General features: G+C 44.1%; 1 protein-coding gene across 8 annotated transcripts in view; it reads right to left on the reverse strand.

The window, feature by feature from the left end:
• The window catches only part of TENM2 (teneurin transmembrane protein 2), a 960873-nt gene that overhangs the window by 145992 nt on the left and 797984 nt on the right, over positions 1-16897 (reverse strand). For all 8 annotated transcript variants that reach the window (XM_057729532.1, XM_057729570.1, XM_057729561.1 and 5 more), the window contains 2 exons: positions 12643-12843; positions 10774-10959 (listed from right to left, as the gene is read on the reverse strand). In XM_057729532.1, coding sequence (XP_057585515.1) covers positions 10774-10959; positions 12643-12843 — 387 coding nt within the window. The remainder of the gene's footprint in view (positions 1-10773; positions 10960-12642; positions 12844-16897) is intronic.

Genomic DNA, 16897 nt, shown 5'->3' on the forward strand with positions numbered 1-16897 from the left:
TTAGTTTATAATCTTTGGGGGCTGCTACCCCCTGACATTGTTTCTAGACGAGACAGGGCTGTCTGGCAAGCCCTCTGGAAGATAAAGCATAATTTTAAAAAAATAAATGCAATTCACACTTATCAGAGCCCATCACTCTGTCTACAGCTTTAGACAGATGACACTTCCAGGCCAAGCTCTGAACACCTTCATTGCTAATTTGACCAGGTGCTGTTATGGCTGAACTTGGAATCCGTGGCCCAGGATCCTCAGCAATTTTAATTCCTCCTGGACAGCAATCACATGGGGCGTTCTGTCTCTAGGACACTGGTTAACTCTGCCTCTCTCTGAGGTCTGGCAGGATGCAGTTTTGGGATGTACAGTTTGGGCCGTGTGATGCTGGGTGCCACACTCGATTAGAGCAAGCAGCTTCAAAGAGCCATGCCAGAAACTGCTGGAAACCTGGAGTCTAGGGGATGTGGAAGCAGTCCCCTCTCCATTCCTCCTGGGGCACATTAGGAAGTTGGGGGGGTCACAGGGGCTCTTTGATTGGCAGCTGAGCTGGCTGAGAATGGAAGTAACCCTTAAGAGCTGGTTGTGTAGACAACAGGGGTCCCGAGGCTAACCTGGGGTTCAGGGCCTGGCTGTGTGTGAGCCTGTGAGCATCCCCCACTGCCTCTGGGGGTGTCTGACAATGAAGGCAGGTGTGGAAAGAGAGAGGATCCTGTGGTCTGTTCTACAGCCCAGCCCTGGGACAAAACCTTGAGGTATGAGAGAGGGGTTAAAGGCAAAAAATGAAGGGTTGTCTCCTCAAAGGAACATGTTACCAGCTGATACAGCTCCCTGGTGTGGGAGGGTGTGGCATTCTCTCCTGCTGTGTGTAAACACAGCAGGGCTTCAGCAGAGTGGGTGCTAAGGGTGCTGACCGGCACCCGCCTGGCATGGACCCAGGCAGGAGGGGAAGTACTGTAGGGTTCCCCTTAACTGAATCTTGTGGGCAGCCTCGTTGAGGGGACCCAGCTAGAAGTATCTGAATGGGCTAAAGATGAAAACGTCTAAGAATGTTTGGGGTGAGGGTGGGGAGAGAGCTTCGCAGTTGGGATGAAGCATGACACTGGAGAAGTGATGTGAAGGATTCCTTATTTGTGGGACAGAATTGCAGGGCCTGGGGCAGTGTGGGGTCTGTCAGCCTTGGAAGAGAACTCATGGAGGGCTAGACTGTGACCCTGTTCTGTTTCATGCGTGTCTCATGTGGCCTACTGGTCTCCCTTTGACTATTATTCCAGCTCACTGGGGAAAGTACATAAACCTCTCCTGAGTTAATCTTCCCACTTGACTCTTGTGGACCAAGAGGAGTCAACCACATCTTCAACCATCTGGGCACAGAAAGAAGGCGATGTCAACACAGACCATGGAATAAGGTCATCTGTGGAGAATCCCATGGTGAAAGCTAGGGGAAAAGACTGAATAGGTTCCTGAAGGATCTTAATCATCAAAACAAACAAACAAACAAACAAAAAACCCAACCACTGGCTGGGAGCTTTTAATTACTCTGCGGATGTTGAATCCTATCACTGAGGACCAAGCAGGCCTCCCCCTTACTGATTACAGTGAAACTATGTTTTTAAAAACAAACACTGTATTTAAAACTAGGGATACTTTTTTAATTAGAGGAGAGATTAACTAAATGCATTGTCTCTTGTAATTTAATCCATTCTAATTATCCCCAGAATGTTTATGATGAAATACTCAACTTTCTCCTAGCTGCTATTTCGTGAGGTTTCTTTCTTTATTACTCATGAAAGGAAAGGCTCAGAATGGTCAATGGTATGACGGCCTCTGAGGGTCTGATTATAATGATACAGAGAAATGCACGATGGAAAGGATGGAGGAAGAGAGCAATAATCCCTGATTTTGACTGGGGGGAGTGTCAAAATGATGGTACCCTATTTTCCAAAAGCAATAAAGACAAGCCTTTTAAAAGGAGCTTGTGAAAGAGAGTTCTGTGAAAGAAGTGGGTTGGTATAAGCGTGAACCCCATGAGGCAGGCATGGGAGAAAGTGCAAAATCTGTTTCTTCCATGAACATGCAGGATACCCCATATGACTCCGGATAACCCAGGAGAAGTGCCAAGGAATTGCAAAGAATCCCCAGATATGACCCCTGGGTCATGCTCCAAGGAGTCAAGCAATTGCAGCCTGGGAGGAATGCAGGTAATTGTGAAGTTTATTGGGCTGAATAGGGACAGACATTCCCCAGTGAGAATCTCTACTCTCCAAAAGGCACATACGCTACCCAGCTGAGGCAAAGTTAAGGCTCCTGGATCATTCTCTGGTGCACAGAGCCAGGCAAACAGAATCGTGGAACCCCGTCATTAAGAATGAGAAGGAGGAAGAAAAGGCGAGACCAGGACAAGGTGTTCTAAGACACACTGACCCAGCAGCATCCTCAGATGTGAGAAATACCAGATTTCTTCTCAAAGGAGAAGAGAGTCTAACTAAAGGCTTTCAGAATATGTCTGTGGTCCCTATTTAGAGAAACACTGGCTTAAAGAACTGAACTTTTATTCTCTTCAAATAACAACAAAATTCCAAACTAATGTTTCAAAGGAAAAGTTTTTCTTTTGAACTGTACTTATGGTAAAAAGGAAACCCAGAACTAAAAACAAGTTCTCACAGAGCTCTTGGCTACCCCAGGATATGTCCAAGAGGTCTAGTTTGAGGAACTTTGCTTGAAAGCAGCGAACCCCAACTTCACAATCAGGCTGTATTAACATAAGCATATTCAGATGTTTGATTCCATGTACAATTGGGCTGTCTGGTACAATAAGCAGGTTCAATTTCAGGTAAGAGAGGCACTTTCTCTGTTAGAACCAGATGCCAGCAAGGTACGGAACAAACCTCTGTTTGGAAATGGATAGTGGGTAGGTGATATTTCTGACATGCTGCTAACTGCTTGATGGGTTGGGGGCAGATGTGTAAGAGAGCGATGGAAGGTAGCAGAAATGTCTTAAAGAGACGTTGGTTTTGATAATCTTCCCTTGCGCTCTTACAGGACTAGATGAAGACAGTGATATGAGGGTGACGATGGTGACGCTGGCTCACGTTTATTTGGCTCTTACTTTATGGCAGGCACTGTGCCAACTACTTTACATATAACCCAATGAGATAGGCTGCACTCAGTATTCTCAGTTTACAGATAAAGAAACTGAGGCACATAGATGTTGGAAAATTTGCTAGGGTTTGCTCTCAGGTAGATGGACACAAAAGACTGTGCCTTAATCACTTCATCACCATGCTTACATTGTCCTGAATCCAAGTGAAGAGAGTCAGATGGACCTCTACTTTAACACCATCTCTTTTATATTAAGAAACACAAATATAACCAAAGAAGACATACAGATGGCCAACAGGCACACAAAAGATGCTCAACATCGCTAATTATTAGAGAAATGCAAATCAAAATACAGCGAGGTGCCACCTCACATCATTCAGAATGGTCATCGTTAAAAAGTCTACAAATAACAAATGCTGGAGAGGGTGTGGAGAAAAGGGACCCCTCCTACACTGTTGGTGGGAATGTCAGTTGGTGCAGCTACCACGGAAAACGGTATGGAGGTTTCTCAGAAAACTAAAAACAGAACTACCATATGATCCAGCAATCCCACTCCTGGGCATATATCCAGACAACACTATAATTCAAAAAGATACATGCACCCTTATGCTCACAACAGCACTGTTAGCAATAGCCAAGTCACAGAAGCAACCTAAATGTCCATCGACAAATGAATGGATAAAGAAGATGTGGTACATATATACAATGGAATATCATTCAGCCATAAAAAAGAATGAAATAATGCCATTTGCAGCAACATGGATGCAACTAGAGATTATCATACTTAGTGAAGTCAGAAAGAGAAAGACAAATACCATATGATATCACTTATATGTGCAATCTAAAATATGACACAAATGAACCTATCTATGAAACAGTAGAATCACGGACATAGAGAATAGACTTGTGGTTGTCAGGGGGATGGGAAAGGGATGGAGTGGGAGGTTGGGGTTAGCAGACTTAAGCTAATTTATATAGAATGGATAAATAACGAGGTCCTACTGCATAGCACAGAGAACTATATCCAATATCCTATGATAAACCATAATGGGAAACAACATTTAAAAAAAGAATGTATATATATGTATAACTGAATCGCTTTGCTGTACAGGAGACATTAACACAACATTGTAAATCAACTATACTTCAATAAAAAATTAAAAAAAGAAACACAAATATAAATGGATAAAAAGAAACACAAATAGAAACCATGTAAGGAAGTTTTTCAATGCACAGGAGGATTCTCTAGGTAAACCAGATACAAATTGGAGTTGAGATAAGCAGATAATCTAACTAACAAAAAGCACCACTGACTGCAACAATTCAACAATACATCGTTAGCGAAACCAGCACTCTTGTATCTGTCCCTTTAATGTAAAGTGTATATTATGGGAATCTACCTGGAGACCCTCCCTGACCTTACAGAAGAGAGAAAGATTTGATTGTCCTGGAGTGGACCATTCCATTTGATGCATATAAATTTGCATCAAAAGTAATAAATTTCTGGAGACGGACAGGTCCTTAGAGATCATCTCATCCAAGTGTGTTCTAAATCCTGTCAATCACATATTGCATTCGTGATATTTGCAATATCTGCACTGCTATTTACTTAATATTTTTCTCCAAATTTACTCAGGCCTAATATCACTACCTGCTTTTGCCACATCCCTAAGCAATAACGCCTGTATAATCATGAGTTTGATGAGCTAGTTACAGTTTTTCCTGATACTTCTTTTTAAAAGCCCTACATAACCAGTCAACAAAATATATTTGCACACCAACAAAAAGTATCTCATGTTTGTGGACCACGCTCTAGAAAGCAATGATGTGGTCACCCCCTGCACTGGCCTCGGGAAGAAACTGAGGCCAGGAAGGTTGGGTGACTTCTCAAGGACACCCAGAATATTTGTGGCACAGTCAAGATCCCCTGTCAACTTATTCTTCATGACACCACAATAAATCAGACAGCAAGTGATGAGAAAATGTCCATTACCAACATCTTACGGAATTCATCGCTCTGGGGCCCTCTTTGCATTCCCTTTTCCTTTAATATAAAGTCTTGAGTATGTGTTGTGGAATCCAAGACTCATGGTCTTGGAAGAAATGCTGATTCTCTGTAAAAGCTCAAGAGACCAAGTACTCACTATACACACTCAGGGAGTGCAGCCCATTTTTCAACAGCTCTTACTCTTTGAGGTTTTCCTTTCCTTTGAGTCTGGAATCTTCCTCCTGCAAACTCTCACCCATGGGTTTCTGTTCCAAGAGTCCCAAACTGTTTTTAGTTCTTTGCTCTTGTGAAGTCAGTGACACCTCGTATCAAGTTTTCTCCTTGTTGGGTCTGGCCTTTTCCCCTGTGGGCCACACGCTCGTACATCAAGGGGACCCTCTGAAACATGAACGGATGGTACAAGGAATGCTCTAACTCACTGTCTCCCCAGAGGACAAAAACTCCAAGACTTTCTTCCCCTCTTTTCTTTTTTAATGGGACCTCCTTTTCTTCTGCGTTATATATTACTAAATCACACAGGAAGTCATACCAAAAAAAAAAAAAAAGTTTCCATTTAAACTAGAGAACGCTTGAGCCATAAAGCCAGAGGGAGCTTTGTATCTATCTAGTCCACCTTTCCCTGAAAGGCCCTCTTCATCACCTGGGCCAAGAAAGTAAACACTTTCAGCAACAAGAATCTCACTACTTATAAGGCAGTTTTCCCCCTTTCATTATATTCCACTTTTTGCACTGAGTTGAAGATGGGTTCCTATAACTTCTACCTCCAGGCCCTTGTTCTGAGTTTGTGTAGGAAACCCGGGCAGACTGCCTGACCCAGACTCAAAGAGAACTTCTGGGCATGTGGTGATTTCTGATCTTCAAAGCAAAGGCTCACATTTTGGGCAACGTGTAGGGGAAAATATATCAGCTGTAGACTATCTGCTGCTCTCTGCTGTCCATAATCGTAAACAGTGAAGAACGATCACCTTAGATTTTCACTTCAAAAAAGATGGAGATCCTACGAGAGGGTCCAATAAGAGCTCCCGGAGGACTAGATTAATGGACGAATCAGAGAATTAGCAGCTTCCACAGACCTGGGGGGAAGGATGGCTCCACAGTGGCTAATTTTATCTCAACTTGATCTCTCATTGTAGAGTCACGAAAGCTCAAATGTTGAAGGATAATGGCTACAAGGAAAAAAAAAAAGTTTCCAAACTTAAATGGAGCTGGAATGAGATGCAGAAGCAGCGGTACTCAGTCTGAAGTTGGTTCATTTCGACAGTCGTTTTCCTCCCGACCTGTTATCCGTAGCTCTGAAACTCTCTCCCTCTTGGACTGCGACCCTGTCTACCCCTGACGACAATCGCCTAATCAGCACATCAGACTGTCGCGCGGCTGGTTTTACCTTGGGTAAAGATTCATTTCCCTTCTTAACATCACAAGAACCTAGTTCTTTCCCCAACCAATTAAAGAGGAAAAATAGAAGGGTCCCAGTGCATAGAGGGAAAAGAAAACTGTTCTGACTTGTGGTACAGGGGCAGGTTACTCAGCCCCACACGGTCCTGGGAATCCAGTCCTCCTGATTCTGAAATGCAGCTGGAGGTCAGGACCACGTAGAGAAAATAAACAGGCTGGAATAACCATTATAGACATTGCTCACTACCCAAATATCAAAGAGTTCACCTGGGGTCGGAGCCTAGTTTTGGTGGATGTGTTCCGCGTGTGTGTTAGCTTGTATTGTTTAGAGTGAATATCTGGACAGCTGACATTCGAGAGGTGACAGCAACAATCCTCAATTAGCAGTTTGCTTTCCTCTTTCTAATCTCTGGCAATAAGAACTTTAGTCACCCTGTATTTTGCCCGACTATCCTGCTTGCAAAACATGTTAACATTTACTCTATTTCTTTAAAAGAGATGTTATCTGAGTTTACTGTAGTCATAGAGTTTTTTTTTTAACCTCTTCTGTGGTTCCTTTATGCCCCAGTGTTATAGATTTTGAATAGACTTCTGAGGTTAAATCTGCAGGATTAAGAAGGGGCAGTGGGAGGGGTGGCAGGTGATAGGAACAACAGCCCATTTTTGGATTATGTTTAAAGAATGAAACTATTCTAACCACACAATGTGCCTTCTGATTTATTCATACGAGTAAACTGTAGCCTATTCAAATAATGCTAATATATTCCAAAGATATACATAAATTGTGGTTGATTTGGATTCAGTGTCTATTTCTCATCTATGCAATTCTGTAGATTTTAGCCAGATCCTGTATTTAACTTGTTAGAAAGAGGTAATATAAGATCATTGCTTGGTTGAATCCAGTCTATTGGTAAGCCAGCTCTACCAGTTAACATCGAAATGTTATACCTTACATTTAAGTCTTTAGCAATATATATTAAATATCTAAATATAAAAAAAAATTTGGTTGAAAAATTCCAGAAACGCATTTGACCAAACATGGATAGATCCTGGTGATTCTACTTGATTGAGTTTTAGAAGGCTGTGCTTTTATCCTCATCCCTTCCCCACCCGCCACATCTATCTTCTTGCTTCCTTCAGTAAAATAAATGCAATATATAAGGACTGATGTGAAATGTTTAGCTGACTATTTGCAATGACCCTAAGAGAACCATCCCACCACGACCTTTTGAAAACAGACCGTAGAGAACTCAGGCACCCCAACCCCAAGCACCCACTGCTCAGCCTTACCCCAAACCTCCCAGGGCATTCTTTTTGCAGACAAGGTGCCATTTCATTCTTATTTATATTCTATTTTCAAAATACAGCATTTGAGGCTCTGCTTGAAAGGGACCGAAGAGCCTCTCTTTCCTTTCTGACTGTCAGTATCCCTGAGGAGGAGGACAGATTCTGGGCTTGTAAATTGTGGCATTTACTTAAAGTGAATTGACAGGAGTGTCTGCTCAGAATAAAAGACTAAAACTCCATGAAACAGCTCTGGGGACAGAGGTTGAAAAGCAAAAGGAGCAATTACGCGTGTACGGACACCTCTAGATTTTGAATAGCAAATCTCACCAACCAAGGTATGCCTGGCTGTTTTTGAGCAAAGCCCTGTGAATGTAAATCTATGAGGAGAGATGGCACTGATCCTACTAATAAAACCACAGAGCCCTAGTTTCTCACAAGGACAGACTTCGGTGATAAAGATCTTTATAATGTATGTAGTGTGAGCTCATGAAGTCACGAGAGGTCATAACTCTCAAGGAGAGACTTTCCTGGGATGTCACTAGCTTCATCTGGGGAGCTTTACTTGGCGTATAAACGTGCACCTTCTCTGTCTCTCAAGAGCTCATGGAGACGTGAAACATGAACCAGACATTTCAGGTAGCAAAAACACCTTCCTCTAATTCATCTCACCCAAGGGGCTAGCTAGAAAGAACCATCTCCTGTGTTCTCCTGCTGGCCACATCCTCACCATCTTCTATGAGACTCACGTTACCATCTTCCCATTTCATCTTCAAAGGCCCCACGGACATTTCCACGCAACAGTTGTTCTCCCTCCACTTGCTCTCTGCAACATCTGGACCTTTCCCTTTCTCTTGGCCCCTGATGTCCTTCAAGTCACAATTGGTGTCCTTTCCCTAAAATGAATGTTGACCCTCTTCTCTGTTCTCCTCTTTCTCCACCAAGACTGGTGCAACTCTCCAAATCAGGGGTTGGCCAATTTTTCCCTGTACTTTTTTGCACCAGGCAGCAAGTGGTTTGTAGACCACGTTGCAATTACTCCAGGCCAAGGTGCCTCGTGGAAGCTGACGATACATCAGCACATGGGTGTGGCTGCCCTCAACTAACACTTTGTTTAGTGGACCCTGAAATTGGAATTTCATAGAATTGTCGCGTGTCAGGAAATACTTTTAACGCTTAAAAAATGTAATGACTATTCTTAGATCTTAAGCTACAGAAGAACAGGCAGCAGGCCAGATTTGGTCCCTACGCCTATAATTTTCCAGCCTCTGCTCTAATCCATCAGGGCTGCCCTCCTGTGAGCTAGTGCCAGAGTAGAGATGAGCTGTAGGTTGGAGAGAGCCAGCAGGCATCACTGTGGGACACTAAACCCTCAGCAGATACGGGTAGGGAGAGCAAAGGGGACGCTGAGGCTGGGTAGTGTGAAAGCGGGATTTTCTACCTAAAGGTTAGTGGTTGGCAAAAGCTTTTTTGGGGAAGGAGACTGGGGGCAATGGAGGTATGAGGGTGGGGGAGAGTCTGCATTTAAATCACACCGCGCATGCAAAAGTACATTAAGAGGAGCACCTCTGAAGAGTGGGAGCTATTGGTAAGGATTTTAAACTGTCTTGGTATTGGGCTGTGCACATCTTTCCCTCGAGAGCCTTCTGCATTATCCCCCAGACTCTGCAGGGAACTGAAGGTGAAAGCGGCTGCAAGGGGAACGGGATCTGCAGCACCACTGAGAGATCGCAAAAACAATTCACTGCCAACAGACTGTCCCGGCAGGGTCCCAGTGCTATGGTCGTGGCCTGGATAGGCACGCTGCCCCTCGGATGCCCAATTAGATGGAATTGGGGGAAACCTAATGCAGAGAGCACTTTATCTCTGCTTGACCACCCGAATGAACAGCATGGGAAACTGAGTCTGATCTCAGGAGTCAGCCCTGGACAAGCTCCTAATCCTGCCTCTCACTCTAGGTGCCTGGCATCTTGGGGCTAGGACAGAAGGAAGGGCCCCCAACTTGATAGCTAGAATCAAAGGTAAGTTCAAGGTCCAAGTCAGTAGTCTGGATGGAAACGTCTCTGAGGGTTTCCATGCAAGTAAGTGGCTTCAGCCAGCTTGGCATGAAATCAACCCTAGACCTGACTTAATTAAATAACAACAACAATGACAAAAAGATGCTAATCCTAACTGTCCAAGAGATGTGGAAAGCCAGAGTCAATGGCTCCCATCTCCTCAATTAAAGAGATAATTTGGTACATTTAATCCAGTATTGTCCTACCCCAAACCACAATAATGACCAAAACCAAAACTGAAGAAACTTGAAAACTATTACTTCTTAACAAGGAAAATGATCTTTTAAAAAATATTCTCAGTCATGAAGCTTATATAGCGAGGTGACTGAGTGAGAATGAAATGGGGCCAGAGGAGGAGACATTTATCGATGGTGGTGGTGATGGGAGGGTCAGGAGGCCAAGGAAGAAACCTTGTCTTGGGACAGCAAGAGGATGCTCAAATCTATGATGGGGTACCTGGTTGCCCAGGAAACCTGGGAGTCCTGCCTGCCTCCAACCTGGTCTAGAAGAAGTGAGTTCAACTGTCACCAGCAAGCAGGGATCCAGCGATCCTGCCAGCTGGGAGGGTCTTCAAAAAGGGGACACTTGCGGACTGCAGTCCTTCAGGGTGCTTGAAACCTCCGGGCCCTGACAATTTCCCATGCATGTGCATTTCTTGCTCCCCACGACCAGTAATTTGGATGGATTTTCTCATCTGATCCGGTCCCTTTCCTCCCAATCTGGAATTCTGGAAAGAAGGGAAAGCCTTTTCCAATCAGGACCTTGCTTTTCCCTTGCCTTTTCCCTGGGGAGATTTGGAGAGGCAGCAGGAATTGTTGGAGAGCACTCGCGCCCCTGAAGGAACAGCCAGTTGCAACGCACGACCAATCACTATAGATCTACGATTTATGAAAATAAAGCAATATGTGCCTGTTTCGGTGCCTGCCGTTTGCCTACCAATGGTGCAGTGTTCACCATTCCAGCCCTCTCGGCATTCACATTTGCCATCTTTACAGGTCCCGTGCTCAATGCAGCGGGGGTGGCACACGCGCTGGTCACAAGCTGCGCCTGTCCAGCCCTCTTCACAGCGGCAGGCTCCCCCGATGCAGACGCCGTGAGTGCCACAGTCTACTGAGCACACTTCTGGAAGAAAAACAATGATTACAGCTCAACACCACAGCCGCTGAAACCCTCCACTGGAGGCCAGACCACACACATGGCCCGGGTCCCTGGAGCCGGCCCAAGGCCCGGAAGGTATGTCATCTTGGGCCGCCTGTCTCTCCACCGGCCGGGCGTTCATTCATTGTTAGGTAGTTTCTAGAGGAGTGTTCTCAAAGTGGGGTCCCTGGACCGGCTGCATCACCATCACTTGGGAACTGCGTAGAAATGCAACTTCATATGCCTTGGCTGGTCCGCTTGTTTTACCAAGTCCTCCAAGTGTTTCTGACGCACACTGAAGTGTGAGAAGTACCGTTCTAGGGCTTGAGACCATCCCCAGGAAGAGGTCAGACACTGCTCATCCAGTTTGGCATAGCTACCTGGGAGGTGCCCACCTGAAAAGATATCTGTGGAGCCTGACTCCTTAGCCAGCTGGGATTTTTCTCCCTGTTGAGAGCCTGAACTGACCAAAGGCCAGTCGGGGACCCAGCAGCTCTGTCCTCACGATGACTGCAGGCCCAGCTGTCACCCAGATCGGCACCTTGGTGGCATGCATGACTGCTCTAATTGCGCTGCATTTACACAGCCTCTTTCTCAAAGGAGCTCAAAGTCTTTTGTGGTTGGGGAAGAGACAGACAGACAGATATGCACTCTCTGGCGTTCCAGACCTCTCACTCGAGGACGAGCACATGGCAGACACTCACCCTTACAACAGAGACTGCCGCGGGAGGCATGACTCATCACGCCTGGGGAGGGGAAGCCAGACCAGGAGGGTCCGTGACTCACTCCAAGTCACACAGCATGCCGGTAGCACAGCTGGGCCTTGGATCTAGGGCTCTCCCTCCCCCCAGTCTCCGCAGAGCTTGGCCAGGACCATCAACATCAGAGTTGAAGGCAGAGGCGAGTGGGCTGAGAAGACACCCAAAATAGCCCATTTTAACTGACTTTTTCTTTTTGTCCTTCTGGAATGAAATATTCATTTCTTTCCCATTGTAGCGAAGCTTCACATACATTCCCTTCCTGATTGCCATGGCAATCTGACAGCTGTCTCACTACCCAGAGAAAGGGGGCGGAAAGATGATGGCTTGCTTGGGTAGGCGCTTGTCAGCGTGAACGGAACCATTCTTGGAAAGGTGGGCACTGGCTTGAACTGCTGAACTGTTCCATTTTAAGGTCACTCAAGAGCTAAGACACGTACTCTTAATTTTAGGAAAATAAAGTGTACGGTGCAACTTCATTATTTTCCTGTCACTGGAGTATTGCAGAGCTTTATAACATGTTCACCTGGCACCCCGAGGGAGCATCTTTTCTGTTTTATAGGACGTTCCATTCAGTTTGTCTGCAAATTGTTCTGTTTTGTTTTCTGGTACCTTTAGGGAGTGTACGTAAGAAAGCGATAATGCAAATGGAAGCATCCCTCTGGGCCCCTCATCCATTTACTGCAATGAAACCAACAAGGCACAGGAACCTACGTGGTGTGTGTTCATCTGTTTCTCAAGAATCAAAGACTTCATGACTAAGGATAGAGTAAGAGAGGCACTATGCGACTGACCAAAGTCCCTTCATCCCCGAGCTCAGTGTAAAGAGTAGATTCCCAACTGTTTGGGCTCAGGGATGGAACACAGGGCACGAGTGCTGGGGAAAGCGAGGAAAAACCTCTTGGCTTACCGACGGAGCAGTCGGGACCCATCCAGTTGGGATCGCAGCTGCAGAGGCCCGTGTCGGGGAGGTAAGTGCCATGCCCACTGCACTGGTCTGGGCACTGGACCCTCGCCAGCTCACAGTTGAGACCACCCCAGCCAGGGCTGCAAAGGCATTCTCCGTTGACACAGACCCCATGGCTGGAGCATGTAGGATCCAAGCAGTCAACTGAGAAAAACAAAGAGGAAAAGTATCGATCACTCACGGGGAAGGGCCATGAAACACCAGTTTACAGCTGAACGGACCAGTGCTTCACAAATTCCTATCCACTTGCAAGCAAGTGGAGCAGCACAGGTGATACTTACAGGGCCCTTTGAAGAATACCCATGAAGAATTAAAGACTCTTCATTTGTTAAAACACCACATCTCAAACTTGAAGAGAATATGAGAGAAAAAAGGGAATTTCTCAAGCAGAATTGGGAGGAACCAAATATAGAGGTGTGTCATCCAACCTTGAGAACCTTGTACTTTTGAGCATTAGTATCTTAACTGAACCACATCAGGGCTTCTGAGACTGGACCAGGAATGCTGGTGACGTCTCTACATGTGTCACCCAACTCGATCATCCTCAGTCTTGGAGAGAAAAATAGAGAGGCTCGGTCTAACTTCACTAATAATTGACTTCAGAAAGTACCAAAAGATGAAAAAGAGAACCAGCGAAACTCATGCATGAGTCACTTTCCTAATTAAATTTCACATAGGCCAGGTCTAAAATTCATTTTCATTCTCTGAGCACACATCTACTGGAAGAAGTTTGTAAACGTACAGGATAGAAGAGGTGAAGTTGGGTGTGGAAATGATCCCAAAGGGGTAACCTTCCTACACCTAATTGTGAGTGAACTGGATGGGTGAGTCTCTGGCTGTGGTACTGACCTTCCCCCAGACTGTTAATCAGATGAATGAATGGTCAGATTCTGGTCACTGTTGTTCTTGCCAGTTTCATGGTCGGATTGCTTGGCCATCTTAGTAATGAGAGTGGATATACATCCAGTAGTAACTTGAAGATTATTACTCTGGAATTGACTCAGAGGGAAGAGAGGAGTGAGCTGTAAAGGCCAGTTCTCGAGGACAGCACTTTTTGTATGAGAAGGTGACCCCAAACCTTTGACATCCATCCAGCCTAAGGATTGGATAAACAGGCCTTTTTAGAGGAAGACCAGCTTCCTTAGGTATACCTAGAAAATGATGCAGTGGCATTTGGAGTAGAGAGCACTGCACACCGTGGGGTCTGAGTGGTAAATTGTGGTCTTGCATGAGGCTCAGGTGTTGCCTTGTGGATCGGAGCATTGAGGGGGTCTTGTCATCTTATTTGAGTAAGACATACATTTCGTTCATTTTAACAGCTTGGAAATCAGGTCTGTTGGCCTAGATTAAAGTCCACAGCCAACCTGAGATCATTGTAAACTCTTAAGATTTTTCGGGCCATGCTGATGGTGTAATTCAGCCCCTCATATGAATGTGCGCCACCGTGTAGTTCAAATCCTCAGAGAATATTTTGATTTCTCTCTTTTCCCAATGCCAAGACTGAAACAAGATTTTTGTCCTCTAAATAGTTCACCATGATACTGAGATGGTAACCCCTTGGGGTTCCAGCTTTTTGTAACGTAGTATCTCTTTTTTCTTTCTTACGGTGTACAAAGTAATGGTGTGTTTTAAAACCGATGGTGTATTGGCTCTAAGTATGACATGATTTCGATTATCCACGTCACAAACTACTTCCTTCTGGGGGACATCAGACTCAAGGAATTCGGATTTCATTGGAATCACAATATTCCATGAAGTTTCCAAAGAGAAAACCTCCCTTGAGGCCAGGGTGAGAACTTTCAGTGTTAAGAGATGTTTTTCAGGATCTCATTTGGACCTTCTCAGGAAGATGTTATTTATACAAATCAGTTTAAAAGTGCTTGAGCCATGGGGAAACAGAAACTGCCACTGATTTTTTTTAAATCAGGGATACTCTCTCAGAAAGGTACATTTCCATAACTTATTATCAGTTGGAGACATTTATGATGATGTTGCTTTCTGTGGTTACAATCACTGTAATGTTGAACACACTGTCCTGGGGACTATTACTCCTGATGACACGAACCCTTTCTGATACTTCCAAATTTGCTCCATTCAGGAGGGGGGAGCACATCTGGATGTAAATGAACCGAAAGATTCAAATACATGGAAGACATTCACAAAGAGGCTGTGCCATGCCTTTAACATCTCATGCCTCTCACCGTAAAGGGAATATAGTAGGTGCTCAATACACAATTGCTTTGAGGATGAATGGCAGACTTTGCCAAAAGCATTTGTTAATGAGACAAATTGCCAGCATGAAGGACTGACAAGAAAGAGAAAAGGGTGCTAACAATGCCTTGCTTTGGGGAAGAATACTGTGCAATTTGGAATCTGCAAAACATGAATTCATTCACTCAGAATCAATCTTGTCCATATTCTTCTCATAAAAGAAAATCCCAAAGTTCTAGTTTTTCACTCTGTCCCCATTACAAACATAGCAAAATCAAAATCCACACAAAAATACCTCGTGTGCTATGTGTCTCAAAAATCACTCTTCATCTATAATTAGCCACTTAAAACGTTTGGTGAGGTGCCAATAGCTAGGAGCTTTCAAAAAACAGAAAAAAACTATCACATGATCTTTTTCTTAAAAGGATGAAATAAAAAGTAATATACAAAAAAAAAAAAAAAAAGAAGAAAGAAAGAAAATAGCACTTTTCTTCCAGATAAATTAGCTTTCACTTTCTCTATCCTGAATTACAGAATGAAGGAAGGAAGAAACTCCACTGAGATTTATTAGCCCTAGAGTGGAATGTCATCAAAAGAACCATTTGTCGTATCTAGAAATATGAGACCACCCTTTCTCTGGTCAGTGAAACCAGTAAATATGCCCTTTGGTGCTGTATAATTATAGCAGCTGATGGAATAACTAAATTCAGACTTTAAGGGGAGTAGTTTCACTATGAATTTTAAATTTGGTTCCAATTTCATACGATGGTCTTGTGGCCACGTCCTTAGAGTCTTCAGCAGGCAGGAGGGAGGATGGCATTTTACGAAGCTTTATAAATAGAAACAGTGTTATACTTAAAAGGGGGACAGTGGCCTTTACCAGCTAAGTACCATGTGCCTTATACCACCAGCCCCCTGGCAGCTGAAATCATTAGAACTCATTTAGTCTCGGGCCCTCTGTAGGTTTGACAAAAAAGGGTTGTGAATGCAATTTTTATCCCTAAGGATAAAAAAGGAGGTCAAGGAGTTTTACAAACAATATGTACTATAAACCTCTGAAGAACCATGAATTACATTTATGAAGTTAAATGTCATTGAAAAATAACTCAACCATGAAACTGACATGAAAACATGGCTGATTTAAACTAATATGTCAGTTCCTCTCTCGTCACCTTCCCACTCCCCCAGACATCGCTGAATGAAACCTCATGAGTCCGTCCTTTCATCTTCTTGTGCAAATTTGTTAATAGTACAACAATGTTTATGCAGCAAAAATGGAGGATGGCAACTATCGATTTCGTTGCCATGGCCATTTCAGGTAAATTGTTTGAACGTTATGATTATGATGAATATCAGAAAGAAAAAAGCTAAATGGAAGAAAAAGCGCTGATCCAGGCTTTCTGATTCCATTTCCTATTTTGAAAACAGCATATGAATCATCTCGGTTCATTCTTCTGGGGTAGCAGAAATCAATAGAGGAGATTTCACCCTTTCATAATGATCCACGTGGCTCCCTTGTTTTGTTGGCTGCTTAATTCCGTCTGAACATTTAAATAAGACCAGTGCGGAGAGTGAGAAAGATGAGAAGTTTCTTGAAATTCCACTCATGTGGATATGCACAATCTTTACTGGACAGAAGAAATTCTAAGACGGGCAACACCATTGCTCTATCACTATCTTCTTGCCGAATGATGTATGCAAGAGGTCGTTTTAACCTTTCTTGTCATGTGGTTGGCCTCTCCCATGTTTTCAGCAAATGCAGCTTTGCCTCCTGCAGTCCACTTATCTTTAAGAACTCTAACCTTTCAAACAGGGTTATTAAATCAGCACTTCCTCCATCCAAACTCCCAATTTGGTTTTATGATGCAGACGGAAGGAGGGAGGCTACCTTTTATAATAGAGGAAAGAATACAGAGAGAGTTGAGCAAGTGATGATCTGGGGGTCACACTTCTGGGCCCCATTAAGGGGCACTGATGTATTGGAAAA

The sequence above is a fragment of the Hippopotamus amphibius genome, chromosome 1, assembly GCF_030028045.1.
Source record: "Hippopotamus amphibius kiboko isolate mHipAmp2 chromosome 1, mHipAmp2.hap2, whole genome shotgun sequence".
NCBI lineage: Eukaryota > Metazoa > Chordata > Mammalia > Artiodactyla > Hippopotamidae > Hippopotamus > Hippopotamus amphibius.